The 22,910-nt window shown below is 44.7% G+C and overlaps 1 protein-coding gene across 1 annotated transcript; it reads left to right on the top strand.

Moving 5' to 3' along the window:
• The first annotated feature begins 500 nt into the window (after positions 1-500).
• Positions 501-15,192, top strand: SRD5A3 (steroid 5 alpha-reductase 3). The gene is made up of 5 exons (XM_082728036.1): positions 501-818; positions 7,288-7,430; positions 9,470-9,667; positions 13,230-13,364; positions 14,232-15,192. Exons 1-5 carry the CDS (start codon positions 598-600, stop codon positions 14,489-14,491), a joined length of 957 nt encoding a protein of 318 aa, XP_082584162.1. The 5' UTR covers positions 501-597; the 3' UTR covers positions 14,492-15,192.
• The last annotated feature ends 7,718 nt before the right edge of the window (positions 15,193-22,910 follow it).

The following is a 22,910-nucleotide window of genomic DNA, read 5'->3' as shown; positions in this document are numbered from 1 at the left end:
TGCATTTTTGCGGTGTCAACCTAAAAACAATGAAGAAAAATGAAGGGGTGACTCCTGCCGAAGAGATCCTAAGTCATACGAAAAGCCCTCATTTCCCAGCCAGAAGGACCATATGGTTGTTTGCAATCACAGCCACGTATTTTACAGTCGACTTATTTTCACTTAACCTCCTGTTCCTGCTATCCTAAACTGCGTTCCGAGTTTCTACCGCCTTCATCATTACCATGTTAATGTCTGCATGATATTACAACGTGTTATTGCAACACAACTTAACTAAATAAAGTGCACCATTCAGGATTGTTTCCATTTTTCCACTGAAAAATGCAGCAACCAGGCTTGCAGCTGTTCGCACCACATCGCTGAATCATCTTTTGGGGTTCTCCTACAGGTCCGCGAGTCAGACCAGAGACTGAGGACAACCGCTGAGCGCTAGCGTGACCCCGCCCCTTGGGCGTGTCCTGGGCGGGGCCGCGCACGTCCGCGTCCCGCGCTGCGTCACCGACGTCCCGCCCACCTGGTGTGCGGCGCGCGAGCGGCCGCTGCAGCCCTGGCGGGTGGTTCTGGCCCTTGGGAGCCCGGAGGCCCGGCGCGTCGGCTATGGCTCCCTGGGTCGTGGCCGAGCTCTGGGCGCTGAACCCGCTGCGCGCTCTGTGGCTCACGCTGACCGCCGCCTTCCTGCTGACCCTGCTGCTGCAGCTAGTGCCGCCCGGCCTGCTCCCGGGCTGCGCGCTTTTCCAGGACCTGATCCGCTATGGGAAAACCAAGCGTGAGGGGCCGTCGCGCCCGGCCGCCTGCCGGGTCTTTGATGTGCCCAAGAGGTAACCGCGCCCCGGCTCGAGCCCGGGAAGCCGAGGCGCGGAGAGCCCGGGGCGCCCGGCTCCGGCAGCCGGCAGGGGGCAGCAGAGGCGGGCGCGGGGCCGGCGCGGCCCGGGCCCGGGAGGCCCTGACAGGTCTCCGGGCGCGGCGGGCCTCGGCGGGTCTCTGGGGGCACAGCCGCGTCCGCGTCGTGGCCCGGGGGGCCGAAATGCCCCAAGAGCCCGCGGGCACCGAGGATGCTGAGCCGCGCGTGAACGTGAACGTGTGGCCGCACCGAGTCTTCCCCTGGGGGGAAGTAGCGCTTCCGAATGTAGGCCTGGTCACCCGGTGTCAGGTTATAGCCTTTTGGTCCCAACGTTTCCTTTTCGCCCTCCCCTGCACTGTAGGGCTCGATCTAACTTGAGGTCACTCACTTGTAGACTTGAAGGCAGGCCCGCCCTTCGCCTGTGCTTCTCTCGATTGTCTCCGACCTTCGAAGTCAGGACGAGGGGCGAGCCGCTGGTCACAGGGCAGCACCTCCTTCGGCCACACCGACCCTCCTCCCTAGCGCCTTGGCCCAGGACTGCACATTTTTGTCGAGACTGACCCCGAAGCTTTGACTTTCAACAGGTTTCATAACCAAGTTCAATGAAAGATTAAATCTAAATCGTTAGGGCTTAATTAAGTAGGGGTCTTTCAGAATTGTAAAGACTTGTAGTTTGCTTTTGTTTGGGGTTTTTTATTGTTTTGCTTTGAATTCAGAACATAGCTGAGAAGAGTCAGCCAAGCACTTCTAGACGGTAGGAGAACAGCAGTGGCTCTTCTGTCTTGAAGGTGCATCGAAAGTTGAACATGTAGGAAGGTATCTGGAGGAACGTGATAAGGTTTCAAATGTATTAAAACCCCAGGGTTATCGCTTGAACCTCTCAGAGACAGGGTCCCAGGTCCACAGACAAGAATGCGGCTGAGCGTAACTTGGATTCTGAAACGTGGATAATCGCCCCCACTTTGGTCTGTTGGGAGAGAGATTCCTCAGGTGTTAACACTGAGAAGGAAGATGTAGGACATTCACAGGAAGAGGAAAGGGAATGAGGCCCTGGGAAGAGGTAGAAGTATTTAGGACGAATTAGTCAAACCCTGTATTTATTAGAGGCTCTTTTTAAGCAAACATTAGCCATTATCCTATTTTTAATCAAGTTTGATTGCAGTACAGCCTTTTGGGCTTTATAGCAATGGCATTCCCAGATTATCATTTTTTACTGTTATAAAGTGAAGCAAAAATATTTCTTAGTGTGAATTCTAACATATTGTTTTTCTGAATTTTGAAAAGGAGATTGATGTCCCTAGATTAAAGGACACATTTCAAGTCATTCCCTGCACTCCGCTGTTTCTCTGGCTCCTGTTCCCCAGCTGTTAGTGCTCAAGCACTTGATTAGATGACAGCTAAGAAAACAGACCTGGTCCCTTTCCTTTATTCATTACTACTCTTTGGGCTTGTTGTAATTTCTCCCATAATTTACACCCTTTTCTTCTTCTAGAATTCTAGATTAGAACCTCCCATGATGTCCAAATGATGTTTTGTTTTCATTTTTGGGTTTTTTTTTTTTTTAATTTAAACCATTTCTTTTAGTATTGGAAGAAGATAGAGCAAGTCCAGGCCAAGAAAGAAAGACAAATGTGCCTAGATACTATATTTAAATATTTTTCCTTGTGCAGAATTCAGTTGTACTCTTAAAAGTGAACCTGTAATTTTTATACTTAGAGGCAGCTGTAAATCATATTTCTGCATTCACATTTCTGCATCTAAAATGGTGCTTACATAATTTTGTTTGGGGTTAGTTTTTCCTAAGGAGGCAAGAATAAAACCTTAAATCAGTTCATGGCATGTTCAATTCCATTACCACTGTTGGGTAGGGTTTTTTCCCTAAATTAAGGTGATGGTACTTTTCTTGTTTTCCTTTTGGTTCGTAGATTGTTAATTTCTGAGAAAATCTGAATAAATAGGTGATGTCAACGTGAGTCAGAATGCTTTTGACTTGTGTAATGTGTATAGAAGTACTTCTGCTTCTAAGTTTCAAAATGGTATCAAAGCCTTGCAATTGAATTGAGCTCTGGAAGCAAAGAACCATCCAGACTTTTCTCCAGGGGTGCAGCAGTCATAACCAGGGGACCTGTGCACAGAATTCAGGGCAAACCTGAGTTAGAAAAAAAATTACATCTTTATTTCACTAATCTCTGGCCAAAATTTAGCATTTCCTTAATGATAAATGTATTTAATGAACCATGGTAGAATTAGCAGTACTTGCAATATGGTGAAAGATTTTTTATATCACATTAAAAATATTGAAGAGACATCAAAATATTTTCATCACCACAAGGATGAATCCCTAGATCTTGTTATTTGATACAGTAATTAAGCACATATATTACTGTATTGCAAATTTCTTTTTCTAGTAGTTGTGTTACCTATATTTCAATATAATTGATTTCCTTGGTAATCCCTATGTATTTTATGATCGAAGTAACATTTTGAGAAGTGGCCAGTTCCCTTCCCCAGACTGCCAGTGGAGGCCAGGGAGGAAAAGTGTTAAGAACCCTTGCTCTAGACTATAAACTGGCCATAAGTTTACATTGTCTTGTTTGTTACCATATCCCTGGTTCAGTGCCTGACAAATAATAAGGTCCTTGATCACTCTGTCTTGAATGAATTTAAGAAAAACAGGGTTTAGGTTTAGTTTGTTGATTAACAAAAGGTTTATAGAGTACTTACGTGCCAAGAGCTTTTGTTCTTATCAAACAGGCAGTAAATATGTAAACAAATCTTACAAAACAAGGTAATCTTGGACGGTAATAAGTGCATCAGAGGAAATCGAGCAGGATTACTTGATCACGAGCAAAGTAGGGTGGTTGTGACAGTGACAGTGACAAAACTGGAGAGGATGGTAAGGGAGGGGTGGGGCAGGAGATGAGCTCACTGGGGGAGGCCAGGCTGGCTCTCCAGGGCCACGGTGGAGAGGAGATTTTATTCCGAGTGTATGGAAAGCCGCTGAACTCTTTAGGACAGGGAAGGAGGCGTGACATGGTGTGATTCCTGTTTTTGAAAGGGTGACTAGCCATTGTGTGGAGAAGACTGAGTAAGAGGCTGTTATGATGGTCCAGGCAAAAGGCTTGCTTGTATAATAACACCTCTTTGCTATATAGGTGGTGACGACATTAAAGTACTTAGCACAGGCCAGGCACCTAGTCAGAACCAGTAAACATTAGTTCACTTCTTAGTTAACCCCATAACTCCCATAATGGGGCCTTGGATCAGTCTCAGCTATCTGCAAACCTGTATTATTAGATCCTGCCTCCTGGCTCAAAATCATCCAGTGGTTTCCACCTTACTCACAGGAAGAGCCCAAGACCTTATACTGTTTTGTTCCCATCACCTCACTGACTTTGTGACCTATAGTTAACCCCCATGTGGTGCCAGTACAGCCCTGTAGGCCTCTCTGCTAGTCTTCTTTCTCACCTCAGGGCCTTTGCACTGCCTGTTCCCTCTATCTAGAAAGCTCTTTCCCCATATAGCCACACACATGGTTTATGTCCTTACTTCCTATAATTCTACTCAAATATTACCTTCTCAGTGAGGTATTGCCTATCCACCCTGTTTAAAAGTATAATTCTACCACCACCATGACTCCCCCGCCCCCATATTTCTTCTTCTCTTCCTGGCTTTCATTTTCTCAGTAACAGTAACTGCCTGGTGGAATACAATGAATTTTACTTTTGTGTGTGTGAGTATAAGTGCCATAAGGGCTGGATTATCTGTTGTTTTCGTTGTTGCAACCCTAGAGCAGTCCCTAGCTTCTAATTAGCCCTGAAATATTTATTAAAGCAGTGCTTGCTTGGTGCCAAGTCCTGTGTTACCATAAGGATCATTTTATCCCTCTTCCCACAGGCTTGGAAAACAGTGCTGCAGTTAAGTAAAGTGCCAAGGGAGGAAAAAGAGGGAGAATGTCTAAAACAAAAGGGGTAGACTTCTTAGATCTGTTGTTGGAGGCTAAAGGGGCCTTTTAATGTGGTATAAATTGACCTATGTGATCCAGAGACAGAAAAGTTCAGGTTCATTGGGTCTAGGTTGCATGAATTAGAGGTATAGCGGTGTGGGGGCATCTGGATGGCTCAGCTGGTTGAGTGTCCAAATACTGTTCTCAGCTCCAATCTTGCTCTCAGGATTAAGAGTTCAAGCCCCGTGTTAGACTCCACGCTGGCCGTAGCACCTACTTTAGCAGAAAGAAAGAAAGAAAGAGCGAGCTACTGGGTGATTTTAACTTCAGAGTCATAGAGCTGAGTTTGGAGCTAAATGCTGCCACTTACTGTGTGACCTTGGATATGTAACTTAACATCTGAGCCTTCCTTTTCTCACCTGCCACAAAATAACCAAGTGAACTTTTTGTTAGGCAGAATTGTTTCTGCCAACTTACCAGAGGTATTTTTTTTTCTAACTTTAAAGAGAGTGAAGTGAATAAGCAATGCTGTGTGTGTGTGTGTGTGTGTGTGTGTGTGTGTGTGTGTGTGTGTAAAATATACATGACGTAACACTTAACATTTTAACCCTTTTCAGGTGTACAGTTCATTGGTGTTGTATACATTCACATTGCTGTGCAGCCATCACCACTATCAATTTCCCGAACTTTTCCATTAGCCAGAAGGATTTTAAAACCTGTTATTTAAGTCACTCTGCACACATGGCTCCCTGTCACACTGAATAAAAGCCAGGTCCTTATAAGACCCTACAGCAACTGCTTTTGCACACATGTGGCCTTTATTGTTCCTCAGAGCCTATGTGGTTGTCATTTCCTCTACCTTGAAAATTCTTTCCCATAGACGCTCACTAAGGCTATTCATTCTAGCCAATATCACTTCCAGAGAGGCCATCTTTGACCCCCTTGGCCTCCCCTCTGCACCGTCTCTGCCCCCTAAACCAGTATTATGTTACATGTCTATAGGTTGATTCGTTGACCATATGCTGAGGGTAAACATCAAGGCAGAGACCTGGTCTCTTTGCTCCCTGCTGAGTTCCCAGATCCTAGAACATTGCCCAGCACGTTCTAAGTTCTCAATAAATACTTGTGAAGAAATGAAGTAGGTAGAGTGGCTGGCCCAGAAGATGCTTTTCAGAAGTCAACCCCTCTCCTTTACATGGAAGCCTTCAGAGCAAGGTGCTGCTGACATTCTGCCTTGCTCCTGCAACTCAGACCACACCTGGGCTCAGTTCTAGGAAGCATGTCTTAAGAAAGACCCTGGAAGGCAACCAAAAACCGGTGGCCAGGTAGGGAAGGGAGTACTGGAAATATAAGGATGAACTTTGGCGGAAACTAAGCTATTGAGCCTGGAGAAGATCGGAATGAGGAACAACAGGCTAGCTCGGCAAGGGCAGATCTAGTGATAGAATTTGTAACAGGAGTCAGGAGAATTAAATGGGTTGCTCTGGAATGATCAGATGAGATCAGTATTTGTCAGACCTGATTGTGGGCAGGGTCTGGGGTGGATGGGGTGGGGACTGCTGTCAAGTCTGATACAATCCTCTGGATCTTCTGGAAGAAGAATCCCTGAGCTCGGTCTATTTTGTTGTGACAAGGAAGAGGCTTGATACAAAGTGATGTGTTGAAGGCCACGGAGGACAGCCTGCAGAGTCAGAAAGATTTTGAATTTACCTAAATAAAGAAAAGTAGGAGAAGGATGGGTAAAGGGACCTCAGAAGAACCTGTTAGGCCTTTGTGCCGCAGTAGGTGACCTCCTTTGGGTAAACCAGCATCCTCCTTCACATTAAGGGGACCTTGCTAACTTCGGTGTCCATTGGTGCTGGTTTTACTTGTATTTCATTTGTAACTGTGTTGATTACAGAATAGGCACTGTACTTGATGAAAGGTGTAACCATCAGGATTTGGTTCCTCGTTTTATGAGTTCAAGTCATGCTATTATAAAGTAATTTGGTCAACACAATTTCGGAAAAACACTGAATCAGAAAACCTTTAAGGCTTCTGGCAGCCCCGAGAGCTTGTGGTTTTGTAAATCTTGTGTAACAGGCTCTCTGGCTGTTGCAGCAACATTGCCCAGGATTTAGAAATCTTTCACACATTTGGCTTCTGTTGGCACAACCTAGGTTCTCTTTGCCAGGGTCTGGTGCCCCCTCTGTTGGAACCTGAGCCAATCCTCTCACCCAGAGATAAGAAAGGTTGCTAATTGACCCTCTTTCCGGGTTTGACAAGGTCAATCACGGTCTCGTTAACCTCAGGTGGCCTCTTTTTCCGGAGTTAACTGGTCCCATCCTTTGAAAGCAGATTTTAAAAGTCTGAACGTCTGCAGGATTCGGGTTCTATTAAAAAAACAAAAGTACACTTTAGGAAACGGGAAAAGAGGCTCCAGAGTCTAAAAATAGTCTTTCTGCTTAATGCTTTAAAGAGGACCTCCTCTGATGATTGCCTAACTGGTTTCACCTTGCAGGTACTTTTCTCACTTCTACATCATCTCAGTGCTGTGGAACGGCTTCCTGCTTTGGCACCTTACTCAGTCTCTGTTCCTGGGAGTGCCTTTTCCAAACTGGCTTCACGGTCTGCTCAGAATTCTCGGGGCTGCCCAGTTCCAAGGTACAACTCCATGGGCTAGTTAGAACCGTGTCGTCCTGTTCCTGCCTTTCCTGCCTGCAGGGAGCTGTTCCTGGTATTTCACAGTCACTCTAGTCTCCTCCTGTGTGGGCCCCGGAAGTGGAGGGTGAGGCCAAAAAAATTCTGCGTGCTTCCTAACCCGGTGGCCACGGGGATGTCTCCATGTCCTTCACTGAGATCACAGCGACCAAGAGTCTGCTCTTCATCCCTGCCTTCCCAGCGAGTGCTGTGCTGTGTACAAGACTGGCTGTGCTCCTTCTGATATTTTTAGTGCTATCGATATATTTATGCAGAAGTCTTTACACTGTGCGAAAGCTCTTGGGCTCCATTAGGTTTGCCTTGAAACATTTGTCATTTCTCTAGCTGAACCAAAACAGAATAGAAATTACTCTTGATCACCAGTTTAAAATATCAGTTATCCTATAAGCAATAGTTATATAATAAAATTGGCTCTGAATAGTTGTTGATGATTATCAACAGATGATTATAAAATAGCCTTTAAATTCGCCTCACTCATCCTCAAATAAAGGATGCATGGAACAATTTTAGAAAGCAGGAATTGAAGGTGAAAACTGTAAGGCAGCCTCATTTAGTGTCAGGGAGAAGGTGAGGGGCTGAATTAGAAACAAATTGTCCTGGTGCTATCTCTGTCCTTTGTTCCACCACTGGCTCCATGGGAACAGTCCTTTTCTGCATAACCCGGGGAACTTGTTGCAAAAGATGACAGCCCGAGGGAAGAACTATGCACATCCTATTTGGGACCGGCAGAGACCTCAGTGGTTCCCACTTCACCCATTAAAAATGTCATCTTTCCCTTTGTTTACTGTGGGCCTAGCTGGGGTTCTGGAATTTAGAAGGTTGGTTGTGAGGAGTTTTATTTGTATATTTGTTTTAATCTATTCCTAAAGAGTTAAAACTAGGATTTGCTGTATTTAAAATAGAAAAGTAGGCAGTGCTATTCTGTACTGACAGAAGTCTAGATAGGGCTTACCTTTGTTGGGGGGAGGCAGTGCCTGGAGGGGAGACAAGGGAGCGCTGGTTGTGTTCTGTTTCTTGATCTGGATGCCGGATGTATGGGTGGAATAGGTTGGTTTCATTTGTAAAAATTCGTTAAACTGGGGGCGCCTGGGTGGCTCAGTGGGTTAAGCCGCTGCCTTTGGCTCAGGTCATGATCTCAGGATCCTGGGATCGAGTCCCGCGTCGGGCTCTCTGCTCAGCAAGGGAGCCTGCGTCCCTATCTCTCTCTCTCTGCCTGCCTCTCCATCTACTTGTAATTTCTCTCTGTCAAATTAATAAATAAAATCTTTTAAAAAAAATAAAGAAAAAAAAATTCGTTAAACTGTATCCTTAATTCTAATGATGGGTGTGTATGTGTCTGTGTGTGTGTGTGACATTCATTTAAAAAACAAAAACATCTAGGTGTTATGTCATTTTAAAAACTAGTACTTCTTCTGAATTCTTTTGGCAGACGGGTGGGAAGCAGGTAGAGAGATTGATCTCAAGGCTCACAGTCCCCTGAGAGTATGATTTTGTTTTTTGTTTGTTTAATATGGAAAAAAATGCATATTTCCTTCTGTCTATGTTCCTGTCCCCTTTTCTGCCTGTCTGGGTGCCTGTGTCTCATCTCCCCTGACCCAGGGATCCCACTGGGTGGGGTTATTAGAGGTCATCCGGGCATTCTTCGTGACCATCTTCATCTGGCTGTTAGCGCCAGGAACCAGAAGTCCGCAGACATCAGGTTCTGCGTGCACAGACTCCTTTGCAGTGACATGCATGTAACCAGAAGGCTTTCCAATGATGGGGAGGCCAGAGATCTGAGTTTGTCTCTAGTCAAATTCCTTAACTTCACTTGGCTTACTTCCTCATGACTTTAAAAAAAAAGGTGTTAGGCTAGATGATGTTCTAGGGCCCTCTCCTAGCTCTAATCTTATTTAATACTCCATGGAACAGCAGGAAAAATAATAATGACTTTGCATTAATCCGGAAAGAGAGATGCTAACATGTTGCATTCTGAATTATAGGGGGTGAGCTGGCACTGTCCGCATTCTTAGTGTTAGTATTTCTGTGGCTACACAGCTTACGAAGGCTCTTCGAATGCTTCTATGTCAGTGTCTTCTCCAATGCCGTGATTCACGTCGTGCAGTACTGTTTTGGACTCGTCTACTATGTCCTCACCGGCCTGACTGTGCTCAGCCAAGTGCCAATGGACGGCAGGAATGGTGAGTGGTCCCTGGGGTCTGTCAGCTGAGTCACTGGGCGTGTGAAGTGCTGTTCAGGCAAAGCGCTCCACCAAGCTTGACAAAAGTTTGAAAACAGACCTGCCCAACCCACTTTGCATTTAAGAGTTTGAACTCTACCAGCCTTGGCAAAAGTCAACGTGCCCAAGGGTATATACATTAACTATTACATAATTGCTAAAACCTGAGAGACACCAACGTAAGCGCTAATGCCTGTGGTAAAGACAGTCAAGTACCAGGTGTTGAGGAGGCTTGCTGTAAGGAGGAAGAACTGGGATGTGCGTCTCCCTTGGTGGGACTGAAGTCCGTGACCTCAGGCGGAGTTACTCTGGAAAGAAAGAGGGAGTATGGGCAAGAGTTGGATAGGAAGCAGAGGAACACCCAAGAGCAGGAGAAAGGGTTGGCAAAGTTGCTCCACCAAAGGCTCAGTCTCCCTCGGGTGCGTGTGTGGAAGGGAAAGGGTGGTACGGTATTAAATCTCAGAAAACCAGAGGAGAAGGCGTGGCTTGAACCGTTTGGATTTGAGGGAGTAGAGAGCCATTATGTTGCCATTTCGTTCTTGGGATGATTCTGATCATAACAAAGCTTTTCTTCAAGGGAGGCCGCCTGAGGGGAGAGGACAAAAGCCTACTGTGGAGAGTCCGAGTTGTGTCTGAACATTGCTGAGCTCCCACTGGCCGGGCAAGAGGGAAGCAAAATCATGACCTTTGTTTATGAGGAGGAAATGAAGTGTGCTTTGCAGGGGGAAGGGAGGCTGGAGATCTAACATATAGGACTATCATTTTTGTAAAAACAATGCGTGCTTTTTACACAGAACTCAAGTCATTTGGGGTGACTCACGTTAGTTTTTAGTGTTGAGGCGAAGTCACCCTGCTTCGCCTTGGGTGTCCTTCTGCCCACACACTGCAGGGCAGAGCATTCATGACTGTTTTCTCTTAGTTCAAGTCTTCGGATGTCCTGTCTGTCCGTGTAAATAGAGACCAAATTCTGGATGTTTCCAGTACTCAGTGAACTTTCTCCTCAGGTTTGATTTCGGCATCAGAATAGCCCCTTGAGCATCCTCTCTCTGTCGCTATAGCACAACCCCAAGGTCTCTTTGGCTTAAGGAATGACTTTAGAGTACAATTTAGTAATGATTTTTCTTTTTTTTTTTTTTTTAAGATTTTTATTTATTTATTTGACAGAGAGATCACAAGTCGGCGGAGAGTCAGGCAGAGAGAGAGAGAGAGAGAGAGAGAGAAGCAGGCTCCCGCTGAGCAAAGAGCCCGATGCGGGGCTCGATCCCAGGACACTGAGATCATGACCTGAGCCGAAGGCAGCGGCTTAATCCACTGAGCCACCCAGGCACCCCAGTAATGATTTTTCTTAATTCATGAATTATTTATGGGCTTCAGCCACTCAGCTAGCATCTCTCCATCTGATTCCCCTGAATTGAATCAAGTCAGTGTTTCCTCCCAAATGTTCTGCTGTGGCACTCATGTGCAGCCCGTATCAAGGTCTGAACTATTTATTATTCATGGTGCACAGTGCTAGGATTTCCACCCAAAGAAGCTTTCCGAAGCACGCAGCTAACCCACTAGCTTTCAGTCTGTTGGCCTCCGTTGGCATTACGTATCTCTTCTGCTAGCGTGACCCCAGCTTCTGCCTTCCCCACCAAATAAACAGTCAAGAAAAAGCAGCTGAGACACTCCCAGAAATAGCTTCCTAGACACGCCTTTCTGAAGCTGTCCTCTCTTTCACCTACTTGTCTTTCAAGAAGTCATATGCAGGCATTTGGGACGATATGAGGCAAACCGGTTTCAGGAATTCACTGAGAGAGAACACACAGGCATGTGTCAGCCATGGGGTCTGACAGGAATAGACTGAGTCTGAATTCTGGCTTACTTAACCACCCTGAACCTCAGTACCTTCATCTGTAATCAGGGACGCATCCTGATTTCAGAGGGTTCTTGTGAAAAGGAAGAGAAAGGATGTCTACAAGCTGCCCCGTCATCTCCTGGTCTTCAAAGTCTAGAGGGTCTACCTTCAGCCACTTCCCATTACACTGTTGTATTTTATTTTCTCCTGAGTGCCCTCTCTACCTGAACTTGTCTTGGTCATCGGTTTGCCTACGAGTTTCTGTCTGTCCCTTGCCACTGGAACGTGGGTTCCTGAGGACTGAGATCTTACCTTACGTACTCACTGCTCTATCCCTGTGTGAGATGCCAGGCTCAGTAGACACTCAGTCAGTAAACAACGAATAAACAAAGAGCTAAATACTACACAGATTGGATTCTCAGCCTTCCACTTGCCTCCCCTTTCCTGCATTATAATTCCAACTTATTCTTGGGAATCTTTCCCTCATAGGTACTTTCTCTGATTCAGAGTAGGTAACCTGGCAGCAAAGAGAACTCTCAAACACTTGCTTCAGTTTTTAATCCTAAAATGACTTGCTCTTAAAGCCCTCCAATTTAAAACTATTTTTATATTTTGTTTATTTTTAACCTGTAAAAACATAACCTTTTCATTAAATGGCTAAGTCTAGTAAACATTAAGAGTCTATAGTAAACTACAGCTTTTTAAAAGAAATTAACACATGTAGACATTGGTGGACTCTCATTAGTCGTTAGCTGTCATTAGTTCTCCCTCCAGTGCCCATAGGGAATCGCATATTTTGGGTTCTCTTATCTGAATCAACTCTGTAGGGGCTGTCTCTTGGCTCCAGACCCTTAGGCTCTTCCCCACCATCAATCCGATACGCAGTCAATGGACAGCTTTGTTTCTTCAGTCAAGTTCCTGACTAACCTGACTGCTTCCTGCTGATCATAAGGAAGTCCTGAATTTGCTTTTCTGATGCCAGTCCTCAGAAGACCTGCATTCTTCCTGTCTTCTTGGTAGCTGGAGAAGAAAGAGGAAGATGATACTTTGAGTGTTTCTACTTCTGAGCTAAATCTAACATGGTTCTCTCTAATCAGAAAAGGATAGTTTGTGTCTTCGTCTTGCAATTTACACTTCTTCTCTTTTGGGAAGCCCCACCGTGAGCTGTGACTTCTAGTGATTTTCTTCATTGGCTGGAGCCAGTCAAGTCTGTGCTCTGCATTCAGTGTCTCCCCTGAATGGCTTCGGGTGGCAGCTCAGGGTGAGATTCCTTTAGAAAGTGTCTTACTGACAGTAGACCATAAGAAAGAAGACACAACACCAGGTTTATAAATAGAAATGGAAAGCAGTGTCACCACACGAGAGTGCATCACAAGAGTAGGACACAGAGCCAACCTCTGTGCTTGAAGCATTTAAAGAGGCAGCAGGAGAGCGTGTCCATGTGGCACTCTCTGTCGGGGGCCACTGAAGCTGCCCCTGGATGAGGAGCCTACCCCCTCACCGACAGGACAGCGCTCCCCCCCCACCCCCAGACCTGGTACATTCGGTCAGGATAATTTTCTAGTCACGAGGAACAAAATAGTGGGTAATTGTGTTCTCCTAACTGTATGGTTCTACTAGCTGTATCATTCCCCAAGCCTCTGAAATGTTGCAGCCTGGCTAATAAGCTAATTCTTTTTTTCTGTAGTCTATGTGATAGGGAAAAATCTCTTGATGCAAGCTCGGTGGTTCCATATCCTCGGAATGCTGATGTTTATCTGGTCGTCTGTCCATCAGTACAAGTGCCATGTCATTCTCGGCAATCTCAGGAAAAATAAAGCAGGTGAGGGGCCATTGCACAGCCTCAGAAGTTAGTTATCTCTGTTCCTTTATTTTTTCCCCTCCTGCCCTAAATTAACGGACTCATCTATCAGATGCTCCTTTTTGACAAGACCTCTCTCTGGATCTCAATCTTCCCCTCTGTAAAACGAGAGCGTTATGCTGAAAGACTTCCCCGGCTCCATCTAGCCCTCACGCTCTGTAATTCTATTCTGTGTCCACATCTGGGGGCCTGCACAGCAGACACGTGCCTAACCAGCACGTGAACATTCCCGTTACCCTGCTGAGTTAGGGTCATTCCAGCCGCAGCAAAAAAAAAAAAAAAAAAAAAAAACCCTTAACTTTTTAGTTAGCTTGTTTTGACTTAGCACAGGTACAGTTTTCATTAGGTTTTTTGAAATACTAAGAGTGGAATAATACTATTCAGCATTTATCCAGTGCTTATTCTGTGCCAGGCCCCGTTCCGGGAACTTTACATAGAGTCTCACAGTGCTTAGTTGAGTTGGGGACAGTCTTATTCTCCCTTTACAAATGGGGAAACTGAGGCACTGAGCTGTTAAGCAGCTTTTCTAAAGTTCCACAGCATGTGAGTGGTAGAGTCAGGATTTGAACTCATGCCTCTTAATGACTCTTAATGACTAGCTTGGAGGCCTAATGGAGAAACAGGTTTTCCTCTGTGCTTATTTTCAGTTGATAGTGTAACCTAGGCATGTAACTTTTTAATACATAGTAAGTTGACGTGAAGTGTGACGGGAAATGGGTTTGCACACAGGTCAGCAATCTGAGTTTTTGGAAATGACTTGGGGTCTGAAGTGGTAAATTTTCTTTCTACAATTTCATTTGTTCAGGTGGCCTTCTGTTTCTGTTTCAGGGGTGGTCATTCACTGTAACCACCGAATCCCTTTTGGAGACTGGTTTGAATATGTTTCTTCCCCGAACTACTTAGCAGAGCTGATGATCTACATTTCCATGGCTGTCACCTTTGGGCTCCACAACTTAACTTGGTGGCTAGTGGTGACATATGTTTTCTTCAGCCAGGCGCTGTCTGCTTTCCTCAGCCACAAATTCTACAAAAGCAAATTTGTCTCCTATCCAAAGCATAGGAAAGCTTTCCTGCCATTCCTATTTTAAGGTAACCTCAGTCATGAAGCATGCAAACCAGGTGACAGGTGCGATTCCTCAGGACAACAAAGTCTAGGGACCAAAGCACAGTTTCTGCAAAACTGTTTGTAACTCTGCATTCCGTTTTTACACCCAAAAGTCTTCACCAAATGAGCAAAGCAAGACCCCGCGAGAAAATGAATCTTCAAAGAGGAAATCCTTCTGGCAGGCCTGGGAGTGCGGTGTCTGCCTTCTGAGATGCTTTATAAAACCAACCAACTGCTAACAAGTAGAGGAGACTTCTCCAAGCTGCCTCACAAGCAAGCTAACCAAGAATATGCCAACGGCTTCACACATGTACCTACGTCCCCAGAGGAAGAGATGAGACCATCCGTGGCTTTTTGTTGGGGACAGATGAGCTGGACTACATAAGAAGCAGTATAGCAGTGCGCAGTAACTGTTGCGTTTCAGTAAAAGCAGAAGAGCTTTTGGAAGTCACAATATATAATTTCACAGCAACAGATTTAGGGGAAAATGAGTTTGTTGGAGATAGTGTATACCTTCACATACAGCCATGAAGATTTTCAGTTACGTAACCAGCAACAGCGGTTTCCACTCCTCTCCCCTTCAAATCATAGGAAACCACTTTAATTGAATACTTCTTTTGACATGCCTTTCAAGGAAGTACCTTAAAAATGAAAGCATCTGAAAATAAAATATTTTTATATTTACGTGTAGAGCTCCTTCATGAATGGACTGACCTTCGCCGCAGAGGGGGCCAGTGCTGTAGCCTCGTTCGTGTGGAGTTACTCACACTGGATTAAGGTTTGCCTGAGTTTGAACTGTTTTAATAAAGTGAATCTGAAGATTTTTAGGAATAAAGTTTACACCAAAACAGTCTGTTCAAGAAAATACCCATGATTAGATCAAAGGGCAGTAAATGCATGGTTTAAAAGAAAAACAACAACTGGAAAAGTAGCACCACAGCCTGAGTAACTCTGTAAAAACCGTACATTTGTGCAGCACAGGATTTCCTGGCTTAGTGACGAAGGTATTAACTTGATGGCTTTTGTGCAGGTGTCATATTACTACTAGCTACTGAAGTTTTGCACTAATAGGTACCTTGCTGTGGGAGAAAGAACCTCATTATTATTCAGACGCATAACCAAGTGCAGTGAAAGCGCGTCCTCCCGCCCTCGTCCTTGGAGTAGTAAAAAGGAAGCTGCTAGACTGAGATTCTTCTTAATCTAAACTTGCGGTATAAGCACATGAAAGCACCTTCTAAAGTTCTAAAAATAATTCTGCTGTAGCCTTTTTTCTCCCGTCCATCAAATACCACCTCAGTGAGTTGCTCAGTCTCTTCCAACAAATGACCTGTTTGTTTCATTTATCATTTGGGTGCGCCATCCTCAGGACCAGGACTCAGGGCTAAACTTTCCACACTGGAAATGTAAAGCATATTGCAATTTGGTCTTAATTTCCACACAAATGACACAAATGCTTTTTAATAGCAAACTACTTGGGGGGAAAATGTATTTTGCTTTAGCATGTCATTTCAGACCCAGATTAGTCTAGGAATTTGAATGATGTTCTGGAATTTCATTGTACTTTTAAGTGCAATGATGAGCTCCCCTGTGAAGAACCCTATCAGGGGCTATTAGAAGGCATTCCCAGTCCCCAGTGTCCTTGTCTCAAGCTCACCACCCTCTATTGTCCCCTCCTGTCTGTCGCACTCACTTCCATGTCTTTTACTTTCTCTCTCCTATCCTTGCCCAAACACTCCGTTTCCAGGTGAAGGCTAAAGAGGAAGTAGTGATGTCCTCAGAGGGGGTCAGAACAAAGTAGCATGGTCTTTGACAAAAAGCTTCACTGTGGAGAACATCGGAGAATTGTGCTGTGCTTGGGAGATCACAATCGGCATTGTTCTGGGTGGTAGTGAAAATGCTCTCTGCGCCCCAACAGGGAGAGTGGGCAAACCCATGCGTGGAGAAGCCAGAAATAGGCTGGGGCTGGAGGCCCTTGAGCTTCTGCCACCCTTGTCGCCAAGCCTCAACCTGTCATTCTGTTGCTCCTAAAGGGAAGTGACCGACTACCTCTCTACAGCATTCCCTGGACTAACTACCAACTGTAAAAGTGTGCTGAAAATAGCCTTTGCTTTTTTTAAGTCTCCAAGCTGTAGCTCATCCTCTTTACTAACATTTGCCATCAGTGAGTGGATCACTTTTTCTCCACAGGGGCGTGTCCTGTGTTACATTTTAATATAATGAGTGATTACATTTTTAATATAATGAGTGATTATTGCTAGATTATAAGATACTCAATAAATTAAGGAGACTATAAATTTTTGTATAACTACCTGAGAATTCAAGGACATGAGTAATGCACCTCAAAGTGAACCAATATTTGAAAGAAGATCTTAAAATAGTAACTGAGCAAGTAGAAATTTTTTACACCTATCTAAAGCAATTTTTTTAAGATTTAATTTATTTATTTGACAGATCACAAGTAAGTAGAGGGGCAGGCAGAGAGAGAGAGAGGAGGAAGCAGGCTCCCCGCTGAGCAGAGAGCCCAATGCGGGGCTCAATCCCAGGACCCTGAGATCACGACCTGAGCCAAAGGCAGAGGCTTTAACCCACTGAGCCACCCAGGCGCCCCTAAAGCAATTTCTGCCCACTCTTCACATTGCTTATCAGGGGAAAAATCACTTAACTGGTTTTATAAATTATATATATTAGCCTAACCTAAGATTTTTTTGAATAAATGGACAAGAAGCAGGGGAGCTGGCAGTGATTCACAAATAATTCACGCAACACACATCATGTTTCCCAAATACCAATGATGTAGGAAGCCAGGTTTTGATTTTAGAGAAAGCAAATTTATTCAAGTAAAAACTGAACTATAAAGAGCTACTATATGCACCGAATTAAGAAGATTTAGCATTGAGTCTCTTCCTTGAAAAAGATTCTCGGGGCACCTGGGAGGCTCAGTCAGTTGAGCATCTGCCTTTGGCTCAGGTCATGATCTTGGGGTCCTAGGATTGAGTCTCCCTGCCTGCTCTCTCCCTCTGCCCCTCCCCCATGCTTGTGTGTGTGCTCTCTCACTGTCAAATAAAATCTTTGGAAGGAAAGGGGTGAGGGAGGAGAAGATACTAAACTCTTGAAGCCTGTAGACAATAAAAGAACACGGGGATGGGGGGGGCGCCTGGGTGGTTCAGTGGGTTAAAGCCTCTGCCTTCGGCTCAGGTCATGATCCCGGGGTCCTGGGATCGAGCCCCCCCCCCATCAGGCTCTCTGCTCAGCAGGGAGCCTGCTTCCCCCTCTCTCTCTGCCTGCCTCTCTGCCTACTTGTGATCTCTCTCTGTCAAGTAAGAAAAAAAAAATCTTAAAAAAAAAGAAAAAACACGCAAAAAACACAAAGGATTTCTGAGCAGAAAGACAACCCTGCCTCCTGAGTCTAGCCCTCTGGTAAAACTTCATAGGATGTGTGTGGTTTTTATCAGGACTCCTTGGCCTATAGGACACCTTCCTGGGAATTAGAAAAGATATCACTCAGAACATCCCCATAGTAGCAGAGCATGACCCTTTGTGGGCATAGAAGGCCACTGGTGATGGGACAGCTGCCCAGTGAGCAGAGCTCAGGCTGGGCTCAGCCCCACTCAGTCTTTGTGTCTGGTGTCCTTTGTGCAGTATTCCTACCGCACAACCTTCCATAGCATAGAGACCAGGTTCATTGTGCTGCCTATCTGCAGATTCTGTTGACTCGGAAAAAAAAAAAAAAAAGACTTGATTTCATGGAATCATTTCATTGAGAAAGAAGAATAAAACTAGGAGAAGGTAGAATTAAGCAGCTTATGCAAAACATCTGTGCTTCCACTTACAGAAGGGGGAATCTGGTGGACAGCAAGTGAGTGACCCTCAAACAGTAGAATGTCGGTTTGGATGCCAGAATTCCAGCCCCAAACAGAGAAAATATTTTGCTTACTTTCTCACTACCAACTCCTGCCTTTGCAGCTCTTTGTTCTAGGACTGCAATTCCAACAGTCTTGCCACGCTACTGGGACCTTTGATCTGTTGATCTCATGGCATTTTTATAGTCCTTCACCCATAAGTATTCTCTAATAGCCTTACCCTACTTAAATTCCAGGAAGTCACCATCATTCTTCCTTCACATTTATCTTCAACTCTTGCCTCTTGGCATTGCCTCTTCTTACTGATTTAGCAAAGCCACAACCCTGGTTAGATTTCAGCTCCTGCTGGGTATATGTGCCCACACAATTGAGCAGTGGCTAGAGAAATACAGTCCACAGACAGCCCACTTCCAATTCAGGACTACTAACCTCAACTGGTCTTCCATGGTGCAATCATACGAAAATTCTCTAGTCCATTCCCTCTCCCACTCAGCTGACTATGTTACATCTCTATCCCCAAGAAAATGAAGCTACTGGAAGAGAACCGTCCCCCACGCTACCACCACCTCCTCCACCCACCTAAGACATCTGTCCCTCCGTATGCTACTTTTCCTCCTTACTATTATTGAAGGATACTTTTTTGAAATGTAAAATCATGATCCTCATGCAAATATAAGATAAACATGTGCCAACAATTTTACTTTACTCATTAAGGAAGGAACCAGTAAATGTTAGAAACAATTCAAAGAAGACTTCCTAAAAGACACATATATGGGTACCAAGGCGTGCCAAAGTGAATGTAATAGATGCAAAATAATTGCTCAATCGTTTCAAAATTAGCCTCTTCAGCAGGGGAGGGAAAGCAATTGTGCCTCCATCGGACAAAATTCATTTGTATGTCTGTGGAAACTATTTGCATTCCTATCCATTTTCTAGGAGTTGTAAAATAGCTCAAAGACTAGGGGTAGAGAACCCAAAAAGTGTGCTAGGAAGGACACCAGTACTATTTTTTGCTCACTTCAAAGTCCTCACAATTTTCTCCTGAAACTATAAACTGTCTCTCTGGATTTCTTCCTAAAGCTAGGTCCCCCCTCTTGAGCACCAGATTCTACCCAAGGAAAATACTTGGCCATTCTTCCTCCCGCTAAATCATCACATTTGCCCTTTCCTCAACATTTCTAGAAGCAGACAGGTACCTTTCTAAAACCTTCTAACTCCATTTCCCTCACTAGATAACAAAGCCATTCCTGGGGGTTTGGTTGGTTGCTTTGTGTGCTGGTTTTGGTTTTAGTTCTTTTGCAGCAAAACTAGAAAGATTGGTTATATTCTCACTAGCTTTGGTTCTCTTCCCACTGTTAAGCCCCCTTTCGTAGATCGCATGACTCCAGCGAAGGAGAGCTTTCTGTAGACCACATGACTCCAGTGAAGCTTCTCATGGAAAGATCTCCAGGGACCCCATTAAACCTGGTGGTTGCTTCTCGGGATCTGTCCTGACACAGCAGCAGCAGCTGGTCACTTGCTCTAATCATTTCCAAGACACAACCCCCGTGGGTTCTCGTCCTAGCTCCCCGGCTGCTCCCACTCTCCTAACCTACCAATGCTTAGAGTGCGATGATTCGAAGTTCCTGGTCCCTTTCTCTCCCTGTAGTTGGTGATCTCATCTGGTCTCTTAAATGCTGTTTATATGCTGACAACTCCTGTATTTAGGCATCTGACCTAAACACCACTCCTGAGCTCTGGGCTCATATACCCAATTGCTTATTTAGCATCTCTACTTGATATATAAGATATCTCGAGTTTTGACATGATTGAGCTAGTTTCTGATTTTCTATTCCCCACACCTGATCCACCTACTTTTTATTTTCTCAAACCAACATGATGGCGTCTTCCCTGACGGTCCTCCTTCCACGCTCCACCAGCCGATCTGCGGTTCCACCTTCAGAACACATCCAGAGTCCATCCCTGTTATCATAACTCTCCTGACTACCATCTTGATCTGGGCTGCCATCACTTCTTGCCTAATTTACCACAACAGACTCCTAATCGGTCTCTCTGCTTTCTCCCTTATTCCTTCCAGCTGACTTTCAACACAAGCCAGAGTGATCCTTCAAAAGCCTGATTCAGATCATGTCATACTCTCTCAAGACCTTGCAATGGCTCCCACTTTTTTTCAGATAAAGGCCCAAGTTCCTATGATAACCTCCTAGCCCCCACATGATCTGGCCCCCAGTCAGTCACCTCTCTTAATCAGCTCCTCGTGCCCTCATCCACGCCTCCCACGCAGTGACCTCCGTGCCCGTCCTTACACGTGTCAGTCCTGCCCCTCTGGTAGGCCTTGGCACTGGCTGTGCCCTCCGCCTGGAATGTTGTCCCCTAGAGAGCGGCCACATGGCTAACTCCCTCACATCCTTCGAGTCACTGTATTTGTATCCTATCGCTGTGTGACCAAGTACTCCAGCTTCAAACAGCAGACCTCTGACCGTTTCTGGGCCTCGGGATTTCAGGAGCCACTGTGCGGGGTGCCTCCATCCCAAGGATTTACTGCAGTCAAGGTGGCACCTGGGCTGAGATCTCAACCGTAAGCTCTCCTGGGGCAGGACCCACCTCCCAGCTTGCTCACCTGGCTGTCAGCAGGATTCAGCTCCCTGCGAGCTGCTGACCTAAGGGCCAGGAGCCTCCCTCAGCTCCCCCCCACGCAGGTCTCACCGCAGAGCAGCTCACAGCACAGTACCCAGTCCCATCAGAGCGAGCAAGCACGGGTGTGCAAGATGGGAGACACCATCTCTTTGTAGCCTGATCTCGGAAGGGACATCCCGGTGCTCTTGCCAAATCCCGTTTGTTGGAGGCAGTCACGAGTTCCAGTCCACGTCCAGAGGAAGGGGATTATACAAAGGCAGCATGGCCAGGAGATGGGGATAAGGGGAACCATCCAAGAGCCTAATTACCACAGTCACCTTCTCAGTGAGGTCACCTTCTTACTTAAAGTTGCAGCCTAGCTCTCTCTCATTTCTAACCCCCTTTGGTCTTAGGAGCATTCACAAACACTGTTTTGAGCCACTTCATTTTGCGGTGGTTTGTTCAATGGCCAAGAGCTAACGGATGCTCTCTCTTCTAAAAAAAATCTCTCTAATGTGCTTTTTCACTTATGTTTATTATCTTATTGTCTGTCTCTCTTCATTGGAAACTAAAATGTTGTTTGGGGATTTTCTGTTTTGTTTTGTTTTGCTCGCAGATGTATCCCCAGCCCCAGCAGAGTGTCTGGTACATAATAGACACCCAATAAATATTCATCTAGAGAATGCTTCTGTTGTCACTGTTTTCTGCATAATACTAATCCCCTGCCTTTACTTTGTTGCAGAATTACAATAATACCTGCCTGATGAACACTGAGCATCGTTTCTACTCACATGTATGAAAAACAATCATCAATTGTGCATTTATACCACCCAGAAGCCAGTAACAATTATGGTAAAATTATGGTAAATACAATGAAGTTTGGTCAAAAGAAATGCTTAGGAATCCATATATTGTTACAATCCCACCCTCATATATTTATCAGGTTTTATAAAAGAAATGCAGCATTTATGGGAAATTGGAATACATACATTTATTCTTCAAAATATTACGATTAAAGCCTGTTTAGTGAAGAGGAAAGTGCTTACTCTTCAACATGAAGCCTGTATCTTTCATTCTTGTTCCTATCCTACACTTAAAAAAAAAATCGGCACTTTGAGATTTTTTTTTTTTTTTTTTGCTTCTTGACCTCTAGACCTATTACTCTGTGGCCTGCTATAACTATGACCATAATTTTTGACAAGTGTTTTAGATAAAATGTTTGAGGTTAAAAAAAAAACAAAAACCCACGCCAGGAAAGTGTATAATTCAGTAAGTTGGAAAGCACTTAATCGATCCTGCATAATACTCCTTCAGTCCTGAGCTTGTTTCTTTCAAGATATTATTTTTGAGTAATCTCTGCACCCAACGTGGGGCTCAAACTTACAACTCTGAGATCAAGAGTCACATGCTCCACTGACCAAATCGCCAGGTGCCCCCAATTCTGTGCTTATGAAATGGTGAGATTAAGTCATTTTCAGTGCAAAATATGACCCATGCTAATGATTGAAAAGGTTGGATGTTAGCTCAATATTCCACTCTCATTCCCACCTAATTGTGGCCAAATTGCATTTCCAATTCATCTTTCTCCCTTCTCATCTAAAATTAGCTATTGGGGAAAAAAAATAAAGCTAATAAGGAAACTGCTTGGGGAAGTGAGGGTGGATATTTGGTAGTATTTTGGAAATAAATAAAAAACAAATTCGCATTGCCATGGGAAAAAAAAACTCAAAAAAATTAAAAATTAAAAATTAAAAAAATAAAATTATCTAATGGAGTCTCCTTCCATGATTTTGCTTTCAAGACACAGGAAAAAATTTAGATTTCAGAGCCATCATGCAATTCAGGACCACAGCAGTTGGTGAGGGGCAATGAAATAAGAATGGATTCCCTTTCTTCTCTTCCATACTCCAGGGATTAAAATTCTGA

Source organism: Mustela nivalis (assembly GCF_964662115.1).
Source record: "Mustela nivalis genome assembly, chromosome: 4".
Taxonomy (NCBI): domain Eukaryota; kingdom Metazoa; phylum Chordata; class Mammalia; order Carnivora; family Mustelidae; genus Mustela; species Mustela nivalis.
This window is presented reverse-complemented; position numbering and strand designations above follow the sequence as displayed.